This window comes from Amphiura filiformis, chromosome 2 (genome assembly GCF_039555335.1).
Source record: "Amphiura filiformis chromosome 2, Afil_fr2py, whole genome shotgun sequence".
Taxonomy (NCBI): Eukaryota; Metazoa; Echinodermata; class Ophiuroidea; order Amphilepidida; family Amphiuridae; genus Amphiura; species Amphiura filiformis.
Genome location: NC_092629.1, coordinates 86,134,626 through 86,156,668, shown reverse-complemented (window position 1 = coordinate 86,156,668; position 22,043 = coordinate 86,134,626). Strand labels below are relative to the sequence as shown.

The window sequence follows — 22,043 nt, the reverse complement described above, 5'->3', positions numbered from 1 at the left end:
CGGATTTACCATAGGGTCAGATGGGCCGGGCCCTGGGCCCCCACATTTTGGGGGCAAATTCCCCTGTGCAGTGTGCATCTTCCATTTTAGCCGAAATACACCATGTTTTGGGCCAAAATAGGGTACAAAATTGCAAAATTTTGCGCGCTTCGAGCGCACTGGCCTATTATATAGCAAAATTCAGCTTCAATTTGGGCTAAAACAGTCTAAAATTGACATTTTCCGCGCGCTTCGCTTGCAAATGTCTTAGTAAAATCTAAAAATGTGGCCACATGCCTTCCTTCCTTCCTACAAGATAAAAACATGCCCCTTACTCGACTTTGCAAGTCACGGAGATGTGCGGACAGCATTTCGAAACTAGGGGTCTTTTGGTGAGGGGGATCTTTCCGTGAGACTGTGAAAATTTTTGGGTCCAAATATAAAGGTTAATACAAAATGTTCAAAAATTCATCAAAATTGAAAAAATTTGAAAGAATAATATTTTAAAAAACGGTTTCATTCAGCCAGAAATATACTTTTTGCTTACTGATCACTGTCTAATCTCCATCTTCACGCGGTAAACAATTTTAGACGCGATATTATTATTTTTATCTTGTTGTGTTTCACATCTAAATCCAGTAAATCCATCAAGACAAGTGCAAGAGTTGTCAGAGTTACATACGCCTCCATTCAGGCAAAGACCATCACAAGTATCTGGAATAGTTATAAAACATTAGAAAAAAAAGTGCTAAATTTTTCCATTCATGATTGTGGCATAATGAGACAGCGAGGCCTTTCAGCATGAGTCTATAGCAGGTCCTCCCAGCATTCTCACTTCCTCAAAACAACAATATATTATCAGGGCTAATATGGGACTGCAAATTAAAGCAATAATGTGTGATTTGAATAAAGAATAGATTCCTATTTGTTTTCCTTGATCACATTATCCCCTTTTAATTTCGAGCCAAACAAATGAGGTATAACGAAGAAAAAGTTTCATTCCAGCGCCTACAATGCGTGTACTACCACGCTCGCCGATCGTAACATTTTATACTACACAGAGCATCGCGCTCGACATGTGTACACATAAGCTGACATCCACGGGAGATGTTAACAAGCAGTCGATCGATGAACTCTGAATAAAACCGGTCGACCCGGTTTTAATATAACACTTCTTTTACGTGGTATTTTAGTACATCACTGGGCATTATAATTATGCAAAAAGCCCGGGGGGCACTCCCTATGTGAAATGGCAGGGATGTGCCTCGGCCATGTTAAAAGTAGGGGGCATTCAGGTCAAATGTCCAATTACAAAAATATGGGGTCATTCAGTACACAACCTGAAAAAAAATGGGGTCATTCGGTATGAAACTTTGAAAAAAGGATGGTCATTGGGGTGACAAAAGGTAAAATGGGAGTCATTGAGTACAGGATTGCCAAAAGAGTATCATAAAGTACACATAAATGAGTGCCAAACTGCGTAAAAACAACTTGGCCACCTTGGAAATGTGAACAATATCATTATTTCTGGAGGAGAACACAAATACCACCTAAATTTGGGAATTAAAAGGGGGGTCATTGGGTATAGCAGGAAATAGAAAAAGGGGGTCATTGAGTACATGAATTTTTTTTAAGGGGGTCATTGGGTAATAGGTAGGACCCTAACACAAAAAAGGGGGTCATTGGGTACAAGCCGGTTTGAAAAAGGGGGTCTATCCCGAGGCACATGATGCATATCTGTCATGGAAGTGCCCCCCCCCCCCGGGCAAAAAGTATAAATCCGAGTAAAATTGAGAGCGTCGCTGTGAAGCAAATCACACATGGCTTTAATTTAACAAAAGCAAAACAACAATAGCAACAATAACAGCAGCAGCAACAACAACAATAACAACAACACTACTAGTATTGAAACATTATGAATTGCCGTATTCGTGAGCTGGCAATTAGCTGCACTAGGCAAATTAAAATTACCAGGCACAGACTACAAAATTGATGTAACATGAGCTCACCAGCATCACGAATCCACACCACTGCCGTACAGACAACATTACCACCAGAAATGAGCTGAAGATGGAATGTTTCCAACGGTTCCATTTTGCCATCGTTGATAATGTCTATGTCTACTTGAATAGTGTCCACTCCCCTTCGGAATAAAACATCTGTGGGAGATATAGCATAATCGGACCCAATAAATGCAGTTTGGTCGACGGGTTGAACACCTGAAAATTAAAGAATATGAACGGAAGTGCATGATGAGTTAAATGCAATACCGTATATCTTCTGTTTGAAGGTATGCAATATTAGAAACATATTATACCGTACCAACCGAGTTCGTGTATATGACCGAGCAATCGTTTTCATTTCCATTTTCAACCGGCACGAAAAGCGAAAAAGGCGCAGTATATTTGTGTTTCTATTACACGTATAAAAATATATATAACAGAAAACGAAAAAGGTTTATTGATTTAAAGATTCGGTTTAAAAAAACATGAAAGGGCTAACAACGTTCGCTTTTCTTTTTTGTTTGTTGGAAATGGAGCACAAGGAAAAAAAAGATAATCATACTTTTGTTCCAGAAAAAAAAAACAGAACGTAAAATTTGTCAGCCATTTTTTGCCTTAATTAAAAATGAAATAAGAAAAACGAATTTCGCTTTAAAAAATTGGGCTTTTTTCGTGTTTCTTGGTTGAAAATTAAAATGTAAACAAATGTTCGGTCATATACACGGACCCGGTCGGTACGGTATACAAGTCATATTACTTGGAAATACCATGAGAGATATTATGTAAATATTCTTACTGATGGTTGTTGCGGTGTCAGTAGGACCGTGTTTCTTTATACGTAGCGAAAGTGAACCATCATTCTCAGAAACAACATGCGTATCTCCATCGAAGCAATATCCAACTGTAAAATAATTATGATTCATAAATTAATCATTAAAATGGTACAGTTAACATTTTGAACATATTCGCTACTTGCACGGTTCCGCCATTATGCACTATGTGCGGGGAGAGCCTCGAACTGGCAGCATACATGAAAGGAAGAATTATGTAACCTTACACAGAACGTTATGACTAGTTCAATTCCCATTCATGTATGCTGCCAGTTCGAGGCTCTCCCCGCACATAGTGCATAATGGCGGAACCGTGCAAGTAGCGAATAGAGTCACGCGGTAGCCGTGATCAGCAAGTTTTAACAATAAACGACTGATAAAGAAGACTAAACAGATGCTCCCGCGAGACTATATTTACAGCTAACATTAAAACACTTGAGTTCCATTGTTCTATGATATTTTTCGCTGGGTACAAAATGTATAAAAAGTGCTAAAATGGTCCATTCAATTGTCATGATTGTGGCATAATGAGACAGCGAGTCGAGGCCTTTCAGCATGAGTCTATACGCTGGCGAAGTTACGTAATAAATCCGATTAACTACCATAGCAATAGGTGAAAACAATTTTGACATATCGCGCTGCACTACAAGCAGATTGAAATAATCACCTGTGTATGTCTGCAATCATAGATTGAACACAATACTGGTCTTTTCAAAGATACTAATCTTACAGGTGCAAGTGATTAGCATGATATGGTTCAATGCAGAGGTACCGCGTGAAAGTATAAGTGCAGCGCGGTATATTCAAAAATTGTTTTCACCTATTGCTATGGTAGTTAATCCGATTATTACGTAACTTCGCCAGCGTATAGCAGGTCCTCCCAGTATTCTCACTTCCTCAAAACAACAATATATTACCAGGACTAATATGGGCCTGCAAATTAAAGCAATAATGTGTGATTTGAATAAAGAATAGATTCCTATTTGTTTTCATTGATCACATTATCCCCTTTTAATTTCGAGCCAAACAAATGAGGTATAACAAAGAAAATTGTGATTTCATTCCAGCGCCTACAATGCGTGTACTACGCTCGCCGATCGTAACATTTTATACTACACAGAGCATCGCGCTCGATTTTATACTACACAGAGCATCGCGCTCGACGTGCGTACACATAAACTGACATCCACGGGAGATGTTAACAAGCAGTCGATCGATGAACTCTGAATAAAACCGGGTCGACCCGGTTTTAATATAAAAAGTTAAATTTTACTGTTATTAAAGCACTTCTTTTACGTGGTATTTTAGTACATCACTGGGCATTATAATTATGTAAAAAGTAGAAATCCCAGTAAAATTGAGGGCGTCTCTGTGAAGCAAATCACACATTATGGCTTTAATTTAACAAAAGCAAAACAACAATAGCAACAATAACAGCAGCAGCAACAACAACAATAACAACAACACTATACTAGTATTAAAACATTATGAATTGCCGTATTCGTGAGCTGGCAATTAGTTGCAGGCAAATTAAAATTACCAGGCAAAGACTACAAAATTGATGTAACATGAGCTCACCAGCATCACGAATCCACACCACTGCCGTACAGACAACATTACCACCAGAAATGAGCTGAAGATGGAATGTTTCCAACGGTTCCATTTTGCCATCGTTGATAATGTCTATGTCTACTTGAATAGTGTCCACTCCCATTCGGAATAAAACATCTGTGGGAGATATAGCATAATCGGACCCAATAAATGCAGTTTGGTCGACGGGTTGAACACCTGAAAATAAGAGAATATGAACGGGAGTGTATGATGAGTTCAATACAATATATCTTCTGTTTGAAGGTATGCAATATTACTATTAGAAACATAGAACACCGTACCGACCGGGTTTGTGTATTGACCGAGCAATCGTTTTCATTTTCATTTCAACCACGAAAAGCGAAAAAGTCGCAGTATATTTGTGTTTCTATTACACGTATAAAAATATAACAGAAAATGAAAAAGGATTATTGATTCAAAGATTCGGTTAAAAAAACATGAAAGGGCTAACAACGCTCGCTTTTCTTTTTGTTTGTTGGAAATGGAGCACAAGAAAAAAAAGATAATCATACTTTTGTTCGAGAAAAAAAAAAACCGGAACATAAAATTTGTTAGTCATTTTCTTTTTCCTTGATTAAAAATGAAACAAGAAAAAAGAATTTCGTTTTTTAAATACTTGTGTTTTACGAACATTGTTAGCCCTTTTTTGCACTTCTAATGGTGGACTTTTTTCGTGTTTCTTGGTTGAAAATTAAAATGAAAATATATGTTCGGTCATACGGACCCGGTCGGTACGGTATACAAGTCATATTACTTGGAAATACCATGAGAGATTATGTAAATATTCTTACTGATGGTCGTTGCGGTGTCAGTAGGACCGTTTTTCTTTATACGAAGCGATAGTGAACCATTATTCTCAGAAACAACATGCGTATCTCCATCGAAGCAATATCCAACTGAAAAATAATTATGATGAATAAATTAATCATTAAAATGGTACAGTAAAATTGTGAACATATCACTTTATCTGCGACTCAATAATGATGATGCAGAATCTAGCATAGGATTGTACAGCACTGCATTTAGTTGCATTGTAACCCTGATGTTTCAGTAATTTTAAAAGTGATTCTGCGTTTTTAATAAAATCAATCAATCAATCAATCAATCAATCAATCAATCAATCAATAAATAAATAAATAAATAAATAAATAAATAAATAAATAAAAAAAATAAAAATAAATGTATCAATTAATAAACAAGAACAAAGAGTAAAGAGCAGGGAGAACAATATAGCATACCATCATCGTCATAAATGGTAACGACGACAAAATTCAGAGGTCCAATGGCCTCACCCTGTCCTGGGTCGCTGAGGCAAATCATAACGGTTTCAGGCGACTCAGGCTCAGTATCAGGCACAATATCCAATACGAGAGACTTTTCAGTTTCCAGGGGATTGAAGCCAATTAGTATATTATCAATTGTTTCGTAGTCCAACTCGGGTGAGGCGGTTACAGGCTTTGTTGAAACATCTGTTTGGGATAATAAAAAGAATGACTTCATGGTTGCACTTTGGATTAACAGATATTTGGCTATTCCATTTAAAATTCACTCTCCCTGTGAAAGATTTCACTGTCATCTCAATTCCAGTTGCACCTTATATGTGGCTGGACGCGGCGAATGAGCCGTAAACTCGGCAAACTTCATTTCGAGCTACAGGTGAAAATATATGCAAATCTCGTATTTTGGCGAAGTTGAGATTTTTGCAGATTTGAAATGTTTAAGCTTTCTTCTAAACACATACAAAGTTTTATTTTAAAGAAATAAGTGGAAATATGAAATAATCTACATTTTTCTGAGGCCCATCTGATGAATGGTCATTATGCTTCCCTAACTTTGAACGCGTTTTTCTCGGTTTCGCGTTTTGATTCATGACAACTTATAACAAGCCATAACTTCGCTTCTGATTGTCATATGAAGTTCATTGAGGTGTCATTTTAATTCCTGAAACATGCTCTTTGCAAATATGTAAAAAAGTAAAAATGACCAGAGGGGGGCTTTACGGCTTATTCGAGGTGTCCAGGCACATATTCCCGCTGGAAATTTATACTAGCTGAAAATTGTTGCAATTTATTTAATCCAGTTGAATTTTGACCAATGTGGCCTAACTTTGACAATTTTGTTTAGAATTCCAAAATCTTTCACACCTTTCCCACTTTTTATGGCTGAATATGAAGCCCTGAGCGCAAGAAGACCGTAAGTCCATTTGGCCCCTCATCATGTATACACCAAAGTTGCGTATAGTTTCGTATAGTTTGGTAATGTTTTATACATGTTCAGGGGCCAAAACAAATCTTTCACAACCTTTCATGATGTTTTCACCCTGGAACATGTATTAAACATTATAAAACCCTAAGAAACTATATGTAAGTTAAGTGTATACATGTTGAGGGGCCAAGTGGACTTACGGTCTTCTTGCGCTCAGGTCCTCATATGGAATAAAATAAACAGTTGAATTTGGTTGGAATGACAAAACTTTCCACAGTGGGGATGTGGTTTTCAAATGGAACACTCATTGGTTTAAACAAAACTTGTGCATGTAATATTTAAATTAATATAATTATTCTAATGCTTTACCCTCTCGTATCAAGACTGGTTTTGCCTATGACTCAATTGACTGGCTGTTTGCGACTGATCAATGCAAAGAGTGAACAAAAAACAATTAATGAAAGATTCTTACCTAAAATCAAAATCTTAAATTTTTTAAAATAAAACAATTACGAGGAAAATGCCGTTATTCCTGCGTTATGATGTAACTTAAGGCCAGAATGTAAACATAAAGGGCAAATTTTCTACAATGTTTAAAGTCTGTGCCACATCCTAGAAATGAGCCTGGGAGAGTCAATCACCGTATTGACTGAGTAGTGTGCCTTCTGTATATGCGGCGCTCAAGATTCTCGGATTGCACATTTCTAACAATTCATCAGACCCCTGTAGCAAGTATGTTCAATTCTTCAAGACCCCTTTTTCACGAAGTTCCCGTCACTAAAATGTTCACTCTAAGACAGTTAGTTTGTGGAAAATAGGTCAAGATCATGTAACCGGACTGATTCCTTAATAGCCTTAAAATAGGAATGCTCCAAAATATCGAAATATACTACTCCTGCCTTTGTCATACCCCAAGAGAACATTATTTGGGCTATTCTACTTGAAATCCACACTACCCCTGTGGAAGATTTTGGAAATATGTTCCACAGAGGGAGTATGAATGTCAGATAGAATTAGCACATAAGGCAGCTTCATTTGAAACTCACCCTCCCTCTGTGGACGATTCAGGTTGAATCTATGTCAGAGGATGTCTGAAACTTAAATAGAGATACCTATGTGCTAACTCCGTCTTCGCCCTGTGGAAGATATTTCCAAAATCTTCCACAGGGGTAATGGAATAGCCCATCAGTATATATGAAATATCGTCTTGTGAATGCCCTTATCCTCGGTTCTTGATTTTGGTTGTCGGAATCTGCCATGTTTCTTCGTCGCGCTTGACATACATGGGGGGACGGAGAATAGTGAAACGGCTTACAATCGAATTATTTCGATATGTTACTAGGGATGTCAGTTAATCTCATATCAATGATATGACATCTGTTTGTCAATCTGTTGTTGGTGTCATAAATATGGGCTACTTACGGACGTATCCAGCTTGGCTCGTGTCTCCTGTTCGTTTAATGATGAATTCTACGGCTGTATTGTCTTCCTGAGCACTAATTTGGTTCGTTTGGAATTCGTACTCTGATACAGGACCTTTGTGAAAAATATAATTTAATATCTTAAACAGCGCAGCAAGCATAATCTCGTATAATTATCCAGTTACTACACGGAATAAAACAAATGATTCTATCGGGGTCAGTCCTGGTAAACTGGATAGTTCAGTGGCGGCACCATGAATTTCAGAGGGGAGCATTAGGGGGGAAAGTGAATTTCAGGGGGATTCAACAAATTTAGCCCAAAAATGCCGTAAAAAGTGGAAATTTTCGTAATTTTGGGTTTTACTGGGGAGCAACAGGGGGGGTATTTGCCCCATGCCCCCCACGTGGCACCGCCACTGAATTCTGCTTTGTGCATAAGCAGCCTGCACGAAAGCTAGTAGATAACCGCGTTTTTCGTAAGTAGACGTCGAGAAAGAATTGAAAACCAGCCAAGCGGAAGTAGTAATATATTTTTACATTTGGGCCCCTGGGGCCCGTGACCTTTGACCTCTGGGGCCGAGATGGACAAAAGTCACATCTACAGAGTAGGGCCCATATGTGGTACACTTAACACCTTGTAGTGTTAGCGCTAGCCTTGACAGAATGATGTGTTTAATGGGAGGAGAAGGACGAGATGGAGGAGAAGAAACCACAGGATGGGAAGATACCCTGCATGCTCTGCATGCGGGTATAAAAAAGGAGAAGAGAGAACTTGGAAGAAAGAAAAGAGGATGAGTAACCCACTAAATAAATGTACACTGTTGCTTTACTCACGCTCTATAATAAAAATCTCAACTTCATTAGGATTCCTCAGAAGTGCTGTTGAGGCCGTGGTCGATAACGGATCAATTTCAATGGAAACGGAAAATGTCTCCATATCGTCTTCCACTTCATCTGCCAAGGTCACAAAGGCTTTCTCCACTCTATCTTCACCGGGTAAAAACGTCAATGTCATTTCAGAAAGACTGGTATAGTCTTCATTTAAGGTAGCTGTGCCATCAGTTATAGTACATTCTGCGAAACAAGCACACATAGCACATGTCTAGAGATCGTGCGGGAGGGTACTACTAAATAGCCTTGATTTCACAATCAGAGTTCTTATGCCTTCCTATCACCAGTTATAATTGAAATCAGATCACGGAATAACATGGTGGAATTTATTATCTTTAGACTACTTTGTTTTATAGGAATACATGTACATGTAGTTAGCATCCATTGACCTATATACATGGTCAATTCCATTATCTTTGTACGTCAAAAGAAAGCTTAGTTGAATGTGTTCGTTGGTATTCTTACTTATTGTATCCGTATTTCCCCGGTATCCATCTCTATGTACTGTGGCATTCACTATGCTGTCTTCATATACGACCACCTCATTTACCTCCAACCGAAATGAAGCTATATGCATTGAAACAATATACACGGTATGTTATTAAATGCTACCCTACACCCGGAGGCTTTTATATAACCCGTCATTTCATTAAATACACAGCGGTTGTGGTTAATTTCAGTTTCAGTTTGTTTTACTAATAAATAAAAATATAGGCTACATAAGTAATACAATAAAATTGATCCTGGTGATGGTACAATTTAAATGTATAAAAAACTGCGCGTATGTAAGAGGAACAATATACCAAATGAACAATATCAATGTAGAAACTAATTGCTGGTATTAAATAACAGCACTTACTTGTTTCATCAGAGATAAATACAGTAGTAGTATAAGGCTGACAAAGATGAATTGCTGTAGGATTTTGTAGAGTTAATGTAAATGATTCAAGATTCTCAGGTCCATCATTGGCCTGTATAGGGATTTCAATGTCCTTATAGGCTTCATTTGCATTGATGGTCAGAGACGTCGGCGATGTCCAGATGTAATCGAAATTGCTAGTGGTTACATCTTGCACAGTTACATCTGAAAGAGCATTTTGGTAAATGTCAATGTTTCATAACTTCATCATGTTCATTACCATAATTACGTTTTTGTTTAGCAGGCTTATATGCCACCAAGACAACAACAAAATATACAAATCATTTGTACTTTAGAGTGATTTTTAACCCTAACGCTACTTAAAAAACAATGCAGCACGAAACGACTGCAAGATCATGCACAAAAATGATTCAATTGCACACTTCTGTGAAAACATAATACGCACGAAAACGTTGGCCGGGTAAAACGCGTGGCTTGCTACAACCGTTCTGCTGATTGACACCTGAGGTGTCGGTTAGTGAAATCCCAGGCGGGAAAACAACCTTTCTCTTCATTTTCTCTTCCTTCCTTCCTTCCTTCTCTCCTTCCACTTAGGCAAAAAGCAGAGAGGGAGCTGGGGTTAAACATACGAAAGTGTGATTGGCACCGATGATGGTCTGCGCATTGGCGTTGCGTTTTTAGGGTTACAATTATTACAAAGGCTTTTGGGATATCCTGAAATCCTACATCATCAAGCTAGTGCGAACTCTTGCATGTCAACGCCATTTCAAATTCTTGCATTTTCCAAGCCCGGGTCGGGATTCCAAAGTACGCATATAATTGAAGACCGAATTAAAAAGACTAGTTAGCGTCTGACGTCAGGGCAAAGGCGCGACGTAATTGGTTGCCGACATGCACAGTACAGCATTTTTGGTCTGGTTGACAGGGTGTCATACACAAACTAGTCTTTTTAATTCGGTCTTCAATTATAGTAAACGCATAATTCTAGAGTAGGCAATTGCGCTCAACATGCACACTGGCGTCGGGTCATAGTGCACTTATGTCCACGGCAAATTCACCGTGACCTTTCCAGCCATAAACCCGCTTAGTTAAGATTAAACCGAGATATGCAGTACTAAACCATCGATTGTCCAACGCAAATTTATTACCACGTGATAATATTAATCCAATGAGCGATCGCATTGTCCGCTACGGTCGACTAATCCAATTGATAATGACGCTATTGACATGTACGGTCGGAGCTCCACTGACTGAGTTTTGGGGTTTTTTTCACTGGTTTGCTGTCATTTACTCATCAAGGCGGTCCACCGTTATTATAAGGACTGTGCTAATGATTTAAAGATTGACATGTAGAGAATAAACCATTCTTAATTGAGAGAAAGTACTAAATTTGTACCTATTACGGTTTCGTGACACGCCTCTTGCAAATGTGACCAAGCCAGTGCGGCCCGGTGAAGCAAAATGTGCATTGGAATAACACGGGAGTTTGGATATAGATGGTATATTTCTTTCTCATAAAAATGTGTGCTCCCCGTTATTAAAGCTTGTACCGGGTTGAAAATTCAGATATTTTGAAAAGAATAAGTAATTGAAACATAGAGAAAGTACTTAAATCATAGCTTTTATACTTTTTCATATATGACGCTAACTAGTTCATCTCGTATAGCTACAACACAGCGCTACCAGTAGGGTTCAACTGCCTATTGTGAGTGCCCCTGTGTTGTGTGCATACATGTAGTTAACAATCACTGCATGATGTCATTTGTAAAGGATTTCGGGAATGACCAAAATGGTCTCTTATCATTGTGAGCCTTAATAATACACATGATACAGGAAACCGTTGGGCGACGAAAAGAACCTCTGTTCTATACGACCGACCCAGAATTTGCGTTTTGCAGAATTTTTTTCTAATTTTACTAAAATCATGTAAAATCAGCTGTTTTGGTGTCAAAATTTATCAAATATGTTTGCAAAAATCTTTTTCAGAATTTGGTGACATTTTAGGTCAAGTTTAGTCTCAAGAAAAGAAAAACGCCCGAACGACCAACCGACCCTTCTTGAAAGGTCTGTCTGCCCGTAGAACGGCGTTTATTTTTCGTCGCCTTATCAGAATATATGGACCTACCAACAGTTACAGTGTCTTCCTTATGATCTTGAAGTAAAAGTCTTACAGTCAGAGTACCATTTTGTTCTCCTATCGTGTATTGATCTTTTTCAAACATCAGGCATGCTGTAGAAAAATAATTTTATTGATTGGTTTAATTTTGGTACCATTATGCTGTCTTCAGAATCAATTTGTATATTCAAGGCATATGCACTTTTTAATTGGTATTCTGTCAATCAGTTGTTTTTTTCACTGTTTGAGACAAATGCCTTCATAAAGAAATCATCTACATAGTGATGGTATAAAAAGTAACAATACACCACAACACGTGCATATTCAAATAGGCCAACAAATTGAATGACTTACGTATGGTCATTTCGCATGCTGTATAGTACATTTCATCGCAGGGTTTATCTTCTGCACCGTCGTCTACATCTGGTTTTATCGCAATACAATCTTGTTGGCTTGCATCCGTATCTAATAAGGGCCCGTTTGGCTGATCAGGATATAGCCAATGCAAAAAAACAGGGGGACACCCTTCTGGCTGGTTATAATACTGATAAACCTCTTCCTGAGTCATATCATTTTGCCCGATCCAGAATCCATCACCGCCGCTGCAAATGTGAAAGTTTAAATGTGATAGGCCTATAACAAATTATGCCCAGTGATCACACAAAATAAACAAATTAATTATAGGTTTGAAATCACTTGCTGGGAGTGACATAGTACTAAATAATGCAGGCGTACTGAGATTTAGTCATCTCATTTAGACTGCCTCCACTAGTGTTATACACTGCACTATAGTACCATGTTATGTTCCGTTACACGAGTGATTTCGAATGAGGGCAGGGGTCATTTGTTTTGTCCTGCGCCATATAAAATCTGATTTTTTGGCTAACGACTGTCATGTTCTTTCAACACATATATTCAAGTGCAAGCCTTGAAATTGGCTTCTTTATAAAGAAAAATTTACGGGAGATATTCACCATTTTCTAACCTGGTATCCAAAGATTTATCGTCTGAATATCAAATCGTGCATAGCATATACACGTGTACGGGATGTCGATTGATTTAGTTTCTCTGCCGTACAATATAATTAACAGTGAATATAATAATTGTTTCCTATGCGATGTCGCTGTGGCCAGCGCATTGAAATTAACTGACAAAAATTGAGATTATATAATATGCGCAGAACATAAAAAACGAACCCTTCAAGCAGATGAGGGTCTGCTGCCCATACGTAGTGGGGAAGAAACGTAGATACCTACAGCGGCCTGATACTGTGCCATGTGGAAGATATTTCCAAAATCTTCCACAGTGGTAGAAGTGGATTTAAAATGGAATAGCCTAATCTACGTACGTGTACATGTACAAACTATAATGACATTACTGAAAGTAGAATATGGTATTACTTAGCGGTTTCAAAATCCAGCCCGTTTGCATCATCCCTCAAAAATTCCGCCTCTTCTTTGCTAAGGATATCTGGTATATGCCAATCAACTCCTCCAGCCGTGAGGTCTTCACAAAACTCTACCGCACTGTAAAACGTTCGTCGAGCATGTGTTGCGCCTGTAGCGTCATCTTCAGACAGATAACACGATGTCGGATCTTCTGTTCTTTGAAAAGCATCGGCATGCAGGGTTGAACAATCTACAGTAGCGCCACCTGCAAACAGTGAAAAAACAAAAACAAACAGCAGTCCGAAAATATTATTCTGTTATGCTATATGTTTGCATTGACTTTTAAAATCAATGTATAGTTCGACATTTTGTTACCATGGATACCGAGTTTTGCATGCAGCTGTAATTTCAATCGTTGCACCACAATTCGTCGGTCGCAACACATAGTGGCGTACGTGAAGGACAAAATACGTCTCCGAGCCAAAATCGGTTGCCAGACTACGCGTCACTGCAGCTGGCCGGCAGCGAGTCGGCGCCGCGTGCGTAATTCGCACTACGCCAATGCACGCGTAAACGGCGCAAAGCCACGCGACTTGCGAGCCAGAGACCAGTAGTCAGTGGACATGATAATACGGAAAGAAGGAAAAATAAAGGACAAAAAGGTACATGGACGGGTCACGGGATTATGATAACGGATGAACACGTCCGCAGACACGCTATGAGAGGGCGTCATAAATACGGGGGAAAGATGTGTGTTGTATAAACAACATGAAGCGGTACTATAAAGAAAAATTAAATTGAGGACAAAAAAAGTACGAGTAATAACGGGTTAAAGTAACTAAATGAAACGGGAACGAAACAAAGAAGAAAAGAAACTAATTAGGAAATGTTAGAAAAAAGGAAGCTAAAATAATGAGAACAGAATTAAATAAAAAACATGGAAACGGGAAATCACAGCAAATAAAAAAAAGAAGCTAGTTTTAACATAATAAGTCATGGCGGATTTTGAAATGCTTACTTACTGGTAATATGTTTACAAAATGTTTGATATCCAGCAGACCAGTAGCATGCCTTGTCCTGAAATGGTTCACCATTAGCTCCGGCGATTCCTTGATCTTTCTCTACCAAGATTATGCAGTCTTGATCTTCTTGGTCCCCTATGTTGCCGTTTGGTTGACTGTTGGTGGGAGAATCCTTCTGCCACTGTAGAAATACACCTGGACACTCTGACGGATCATCTACGTTTCTAAAAATTCCCTCGTCAGCCTCACGTTGACCAAACCACCAGTAGATCCCAGCACCTAGTCTATTTTATGGAGAACAAGTAACAATAATACATGCTGTAATTTATATAATATGACAGATCCAGGATTTGGAAAATGCTCAAATTACCGGGGACTTGAGAAGCTGAACTTAAATTGGCTCTTACTCAGGGTTCGGTTTTGCCGGCAAAAACCTGTTTTTGCCGGCAAGGGTGGCAAAAACGGGCAAAAACCTGTTTTTGCCATTTTTTGCCTGGTAAAAACTCACATATAGTCACTCAAATATGATAAAGTAACACAGAAAGCTCATAAACAGTAACACAAAACTTTTAATGAATCATTCAACATATTTTTTTTTGTCTCATCAAGTCCTTAAAATGAAGAAGTTTTGAATTTGATATATGACAAATGTTGGCACTTGAGCAATAAAAACGCATGCCTTTAATTTCTTAATATGGTACTTATAATTCCAAAACCTGGTCTTGTACATTCAGGAAATTGTTTTTGTAACTTAATCATTTGTTTTAGAACTAGCCCCGTTCCACAAACCGCGACGCCTCTCGAATAGCGAGCGGAGCGAGCTAGCCCCGTTCCACAAACCGCGACGCCTCTCGAATAGCGAGCGGAGCGAGCACCGAGCGTAGCGAGCTACAGTTGGAAAATCATCATACAGTACGTATCAGAGTACAGCACAGAAGCCAGTGCTAATTTGTTTTGAGATGAAAAAACTGATCTATTAATAACTTTTTTAGTTTTTGCCATTTTTGCCGGCAAAAACTGTTTTTGCCAAGCGGTTAAAACCACGGTTAAAACCGCGGGTTTTTCCACTTGCGGCAAAAACCTGCAACCCTGCTCTTACTACACAGAACTGAATGATGATTCGTAGATTTGACCTCTCCGAACGCCTCACTGATCCGCCCATGTGAAAGTATAATCATATTGAATGCGAACTTTTTACTGGACGGTTAAAACATGGAGTTTCTTGTATCTATTCTATAAAACACTATATTGGATGGAGATGCGGTTTATTTATAATGCGGTATAACTGATAATAGCAATAGTCATAATAATAGTACCTTTAATTTTTATATTACTTTGTACACAAAAACACAATACTCGCATTGTTTTCCTTGCTATTATCACCTATTTTTGGCAAATCAATATAGCTTCTGTACGTTCTGAAAGTGGCTTTACTTTTACTCGCGTGATTGAGCTATTTATTATCAACTGCTTCTTAAATTTCACGGAATGGCGGCAGAAATAAATTTACAATAGCATCAGTGGCGTAGCTGCCGGGGGAATTGCCCCCCTGGCAAAAATTGTCTATTTGGGCCCCCCCCCCTCAGACCCAGCGCCCCCTAGCGCTATTTGGGCCCCCGCCCTAGCGAAGGAAAAAAAGGAAAAGGAGAGAGAGAGAGGAAAAAGAGAGGAGAGAAGGGGAAGAGAGGGGAGATAGGGAGAGAAGGGGATAAGAGATGGGGAATCCATACGATATGCAATACCATACGATTATTGTCAATAAGCCTGGCAAATATTGTCGATTTGGGCCCCCGCCCCCCTAGTGCGGGGAAAAAAGAGAAAGGATGGAGAGAGAGGAAAAAGATGGGGAAGAGAAGGGAAAGAGAAAGAGGGAATCCATAGGCCTACGATATGTAGGGCCATACGATTATTATCAATATACTCGACAATATACTTGTAATGACTTCTTGATGACAAAGAAATATAAATCTTTTGAAATTTCGGTGGGGGTGCGTCGCACCACTCGCACCTACCCCCATTTTCGTTTGGTGGATTTGGGCCCCGCCCCATACAGGCTTGCCCCCCCCACCCCTGGAAAAAATCCCAGCTACGCCACTGAATAGCATAATCGCGAATCGCACGCCACAGACACGAAGTCATCGATTGCATGTAAAGACCAATTTATATATGATTTACTGATCGCAAAACTCGCGCAGTTTTCAGCTTTCAAGTTAGGCATTCGATCGACAATGGGACGATAAAGACAAATTCCTTACTCAAATGCGCCCAGTGCTTCTCTTATCCTGCTATATTCATCAAAGTTGCGTGGATTCATCAATATCCAATCACCAAAGCCTCCCATCTGATGATTTTGACAAAAGGAAGCAGCCGTACTCCACTCCCTGTTACCAACTGTTACATCAGGATAGTAACATTTTCTACCATCACGGCTACTAAACGCATTAGGATGCAGGGTGGTACAGTCAAACGATTGCGCAGCTGTAAAAAATGGTGAACAAATAAATTAATAAAGGTTAATAATCCACTTTCTACTTTCTGAAACATACAAATAAATAAAAGGCCCGGGTCACTGCATCGATGATGTTAAATAGCGAAATTACCAACAGAAGAAAACCCTTAACATTTAAATATACGAGTATTATGAAAAATGAAAACAGAGAAAAAAGTTTGAATTTTTACAGCATTATATTGTATTTATAATTTTGCCTAAAAACCGCGAAATTATAAATGTGTTTTTATCAATGCACTGCAGGGGCCTGAATCAAAATGTTAACTACATACAGGGTGTTCAAAAAGCAGAACCAACCAATGTGGGGATATCTATTTAAACAAAAAGATGTGTTGATAATAATCAATAATATCTACAAAGCGGTGTGCATGCAGTTTCAAAGCGCTGTACATAATAAATCAATACCAAAAAAAGAAAAAAAAGAGACCAGCCCCACCCTTAGTAGTAGGGATGTCACAGTGGCTGCACAATAATTCTGCCACACTGTGCATGCAAGCATAACAGTGAATTGAAAAAGCGCGCGCTTCAAAGTTGGTCAAATTTAGAAAACATCCATGTCGAAAAATGAATTTCCTCATATGCTCCATTTATCTCAATTGTTTGAATTTTTAATATATGATGTGTGAAGCCTTTCCGAGGCTACCATCGAGTCCGACAAAATTAAATATTGCTTTGTTTAAGAGCTACTGCCTGTTTTTTTTTTGTTTTTTTTTGTATTTTCGAAGATCGCTCATAAATCAGTAAACATACAGGGTGAGTCAAAAAGAAGTAAACTCATGTTTGAGGGGATGTAACTCGAGATCTGCAAGGAATCTGCTAAAAATAAAAATACCACTGGAAAGAGCAAATTCTACACGTAAATAAAAACAGGAATTGTTGCAATTGCTCACAGCAAACTAAAGTTATACTCATTTGAATACAACCACCCATTTTTGTAGCTGCACCCGGCTGATTGATTTTCATCCATTTCAAAGCTTTTCACTTTCGACGAATCAGAAAAGTGCTGACAGGATTTATTGTTGAAAAGACAACCTTTGCTTTTAATTAATATTCAACAAAGTCCATGACGGTAATATAGTTTGTAAGGATGCCAATTCAAGTCATTACGAAAGATCCGGCCGAAGCTTCATTGGGAATGTTGGGTAAAGGATTGAGCTGATCTTTGGTCTTGATGAAACGCATGTCTAACTCTAGCAATGTTCATTATAATGAGGTAAAATTCATATTGAAAAGAGCCCTTTAACATGTAGGAATTATTGATCGAAACCACACCTGCCACAGAACTTTATTTGCATTTGAATATCGCGCCTTACCAATCAATATAACAGGGGTAGGCCCCTACTTGGGAAGTGAAACCGTGTGCAGCTACAAAAATGGGTGGTTGTATTCAAATGAGTATAACTTGAGTTTGCTGTGAGCAATTGCAACAATTCTTTTTTTCATTTAGACGTGTAGAATTTGCTCTTTCCAGTGGTATTTTCATTGTTTGCAGATTCCTTACAGATCTCGAGTTACAGCCCCTCAAACATGAGTTTACTTCTTTTAGACTCAGCCTGTATGCCTATTCAAATAGTTGGACCGACCACCATTTAGCTGAAATACTAATCTCTCTTGGCATGTAAATTATTTCAGTCGACAACGAATGAAGCACTAGAGGAAAACTGTTAGAAACATAACATTATCAAAGATATTTCGTAGGGAGTAGTTTTTCAAACCACAATTGCTGTAAGTGTCCCTTCTCTATCTCTTTTTCTCGGATGTAGGGCTGTTAAAACCCCTTTTCATCTAAATTATTCGGACAAAAACGTGAGTGTAGTTGACTAGTTTTAAACTTTTCTTTGATATACATGATGAAGTCCTTCGATGTGAAGGACGAAATATTGTCTTGAGTAAATATTCACTTGGTTTTGTCAGGCAGGTTTGAAAGCCTAAAAAAAGTGCGCGGGTTAAAATGCATCGCTACGTGTACAAGCCTATTCAAGAATTTCCTATCTGCTAACAAAATTGAGCATGCTAAAATATTAATCTAAAGACGTCCCTCTTTAATTTCAACCAACAATTTTGCACTTGTGATAAATATTTCTAGGCAAAAACTCATAGTAAACATGGCAGATTCCTTGCATTTTTCATCATATTGCTTCAAAATGCAAAGACCACTTAACACATAGGTTTGTTCATTCACCGGGTGACATTTAGACAAAACCATAAAACAGTTATTGTGCAAGCAAAAATCCGAAGTTGGCAAAGTTCCATATTCAATATAGTTAATTCACCTGGTAACATTTTGAGCCATGACTTCAAAAGCACAAAGTCACTAGAAAGATATTCTTTTATCGCATTTATGGTTGTTTGTACAGTAAGTTAGCTTTATCCCCCTTTGCACTTAGCCGACGAAAGCCATGAAAGCGTGAAGAATGTATATGCATGACTGCTGACTTCTGTCAGCAAAATGACAAATTTTCATGCAAGAAAACATATAATTAGACACCAAAATTACCAAAATCAGAAGTTGTTAATTATAGTCAGAATTCAAAAAGGTTGTTGGCCTATGAACATTTTTCGTCATAGCGCCCTCCTGAAAGGTCTGACACATAACAAACTATACATTTTGGAATCCTCATGACCATACAAGTATTTTGATATATTACTTGACATAATTGGAGCATTCTGAAAATTTGACACCCCCCCTCGGGTTTCAGGGTAAAAACGGGCCGAAAATGGTCATAAAAGTGGTTTTCCAAGTAAAGTGTTTGTATGCGAGCCGTTAGACCAATAGGCCTATAAAATAAACGCCGTGTCAGACAAAAGTCTTTGAACATGGCAAAAGTTCGAAGTCAGCAAAAACATCTAAATCCAGCGATGCTGATGTGGACCTCAGCATCGCTGGATTTAAATGTTTTTGCTGACTTCGAACTTTTGCCATGTTCAAAGTAAAATGCATCCAAAGGGAAATTAATGAGATGTGACTGGAGCTGGAATAGAAAATACCTAATGTATAGATGATTGGATCTTATTGTCTATTTGGTGAAAGCTATACCATGGTTGAAGAATTATTTAAGGCTAATTGGTTTGCGTGGGTATATGTCTATTCATGTTAAAGTCATACAATAATTGTGTGAAAGTTCAATTCAAAGGTACGTATTATTATTAACTATCTTTAACTGTCTGGTTTTAGTGATTGTCAAAATATATCGACATCCCTTCCAATTACAAACGCTGTATCTGGTATTCGCCACTTGCACGGTTCCGCCATTATGCACTATGTGCGGGGAGAGCCTCGAACTGGCAGCATACATGAATGGGAATTGAACCAGTCATATAACATTCTGTGTAAGGTTACGTAATTCTTCCTTTCATGTATGCTGCCAGTTCGAGGCTCTCCCGCATATAGTGCATAATGGCGGAACCGTGCAAGTGGCGAATATATTTTCTAGTAGATGCAGTATTTTACCTGAGCTTGCAGACGGGTTAAAAACCACTTATCTGCCATGCAAAGGCCTAGTCTCATCACAGATCCTGGAAATAAAGGATCTGTGCATGGTCTCACTAAGTGTCTGTTTATTACCATTGTATATATAAACCGATTTATGATTCCTCGGGGGTAGGTAGCATCATTTCAATCTTAATTGCAATCATTAAAAAACATACAAACTTTAAGCACAATGATTGAAAAGAAAACACATAAACCAGACTAGAGAATGGAGAAGACAAAATGACATCCCCATATCTCCGCAGATGCATAAATACCAATACATTCAACACTGAACAAGAAAATATACCTTCAGTAAAATTCTTTTTTTTTAAGGAATAAAAGACATTTTAAAAGGGGATCCAGAAAGTCAAAAAAGCCAAAGCATATTCGTACTTTGAATAACAAATTGTATATAAACCCAATATTGCACGTTTACTTATTTCTTTTTGAAGTTTTTTTACAAATCCTTTTCTTTTGCTCGCCCTTTGGTGTTATTCGCCACTTGCACGGTTCCGCCATTATGCACTATATGCGGGAGAGCCTCGAACTGGCAGCATACATGAAAGGAAGAATTACGTAACCTTACACAGAATGTTATATGACTGGTTCAATTCCCATTCATGTATGCTGCCAGTTCGAGGCTCTCCCCACATAGTGCATAATGGCGGAACCGTGCAAGTGGCGAATAAGAGGAAAATAGAATCAATATTGCACTTGTTTTTGTCAGAGATAAGGCCTCGACTGCACATTTCAATACATAGAAGTTTCATTAAGGGTCGGGATTGTAACTATCTAAATTATCCTGACAAATATCCAATTAGCTTCAGCTATTAAGCTATTTAGATATTTAAGATATTTGGATATTATTAAAGGATATTATGGATAATTTGGATAATAGTTGGACCTACTGATATTTTGGATATTTGGATATTTTAGATAATTTGGATATTATCAAGGATATTAAGGATATTTATATATTTCAGATATTTGGATATTTGAGATATTATGGCTAATTAAGATATTTTAGATATTTTGGATATTATTATGGCTAATTAGGATAATTTGGATATTTCTGATATTTTTCATATTATTATGGGTCATTAGGATAATTTGGATATTTCAGATATTTGGATATTTTAGATATTTTGGATATTATTAGGGCTATTTTGGCTAATTTGGATATTTTAGATATTTTGGATATTATTATGGCTAATTAGGATAACTTGGATATTTCAGATATTTTTCATATTATTATGGGTCATTAGGATAATTTGGATATTTCAGATATTTGGATATTTTAGATAATTTGGATATTATTAGGGCTATTTTGGATAATTTGGATATTTTAGATATTTTGGATATTATTATGGCTAATTAGGATAATTTGAATATTTCTGATGTTTTTCATATTATTATGGTGGATATTTTAGATAATTTGGATATTATTAGGGCTATTTAGGATATTTTAGATACTTTGGATATTATTATGGCTAATTATGATAATTTGGATATTTCTGATATATTTCATATTATTATGGGTCATTAGGATAATTTGGATATTTCAGATATTTGGATATTTCAGATATTTGGATATTTCAGATATTATGGCTAATTAAGATATTTTAGATATTTTGGATATTATTATGGCTAATTTGGATAATTTGGATATTTCTGATATTTTTCATATTATTATGGGTCATTAGGATAATTTGGATA

At 37.8% G+C, this 22,043-nt stretch overlaps 1 protein-coding gene across 1 annotated transcript in view; it reads right to left on the bottom strand.

Annotated features, from left to right (window-relative positions):
- Nucleotides 1–22,043, bottom strand: part of LOC140172060 (uncharacterized) — a 39,315-nt gene that overhangs the window by 7,851 nt on the left and 9,421 nt on the right. The window contains exons 2-15 of the mRNA XM_072195411.1: nucleotides 16,602–16,824; nucleotides 14,347–14,630; nucleotides 13,337–13,589; nucleotides 12,291–12,538; nucleotides 11,946–12,050; nucleotides 9,800–10,024; nucleotides 9,406–9,507; nucleotides 8,884–9,123; nucleotides 8,051–8,164; nucleotides 5,662–5,892; nucleotides 5,215–5,319; nucleotides 4,391–4,600; nucleotides 2,779–2,883; nucleotides 1,989–2,198 (exon numbers count right to left, since the gene is read on the bottom strand). Of these exons, the coding sequence (XP_072051512.1) occupies nucleotides 1,989–2,198; nucleotides 2,779–2,883; nucleotides 4,391–4,600; nucleotides 5,215–5,319; nucleotides 5,662–5,892; nucleotides 8,051–8,164; nucleotides 8,884–9,123; nucleotides 9,406–9,507; nucleotides 9,800–10,024; nucleotides 11,946–12,050; nucleotides 12,291–12,538; nucleotides 13,337–13,589; nucleotides 14,347–14,630; nucleotides 16,602–16,824 (2,655 nt within the window). The remainder of the gene's footprint in view (nucleotides 1–1,988; nucleotides 2,199–2,778; nucleotides 2,884–4,390; nucleotides 4,601–5,214; nucleotides 5,320–5,661; nucleotides 5,893–8,050; nucleotides 8,165–8,883; nucleotides 9,124–9,405; nucleotides 9,508–9,799; nucleotides 10,025–11,945; nucleotides 12,051–12,290; nucleotides 12,539–13,336; nucleotides 13,590–14,346; nucleotides 14,631–16,601; nucleotides 16,825–22,043) is intronic.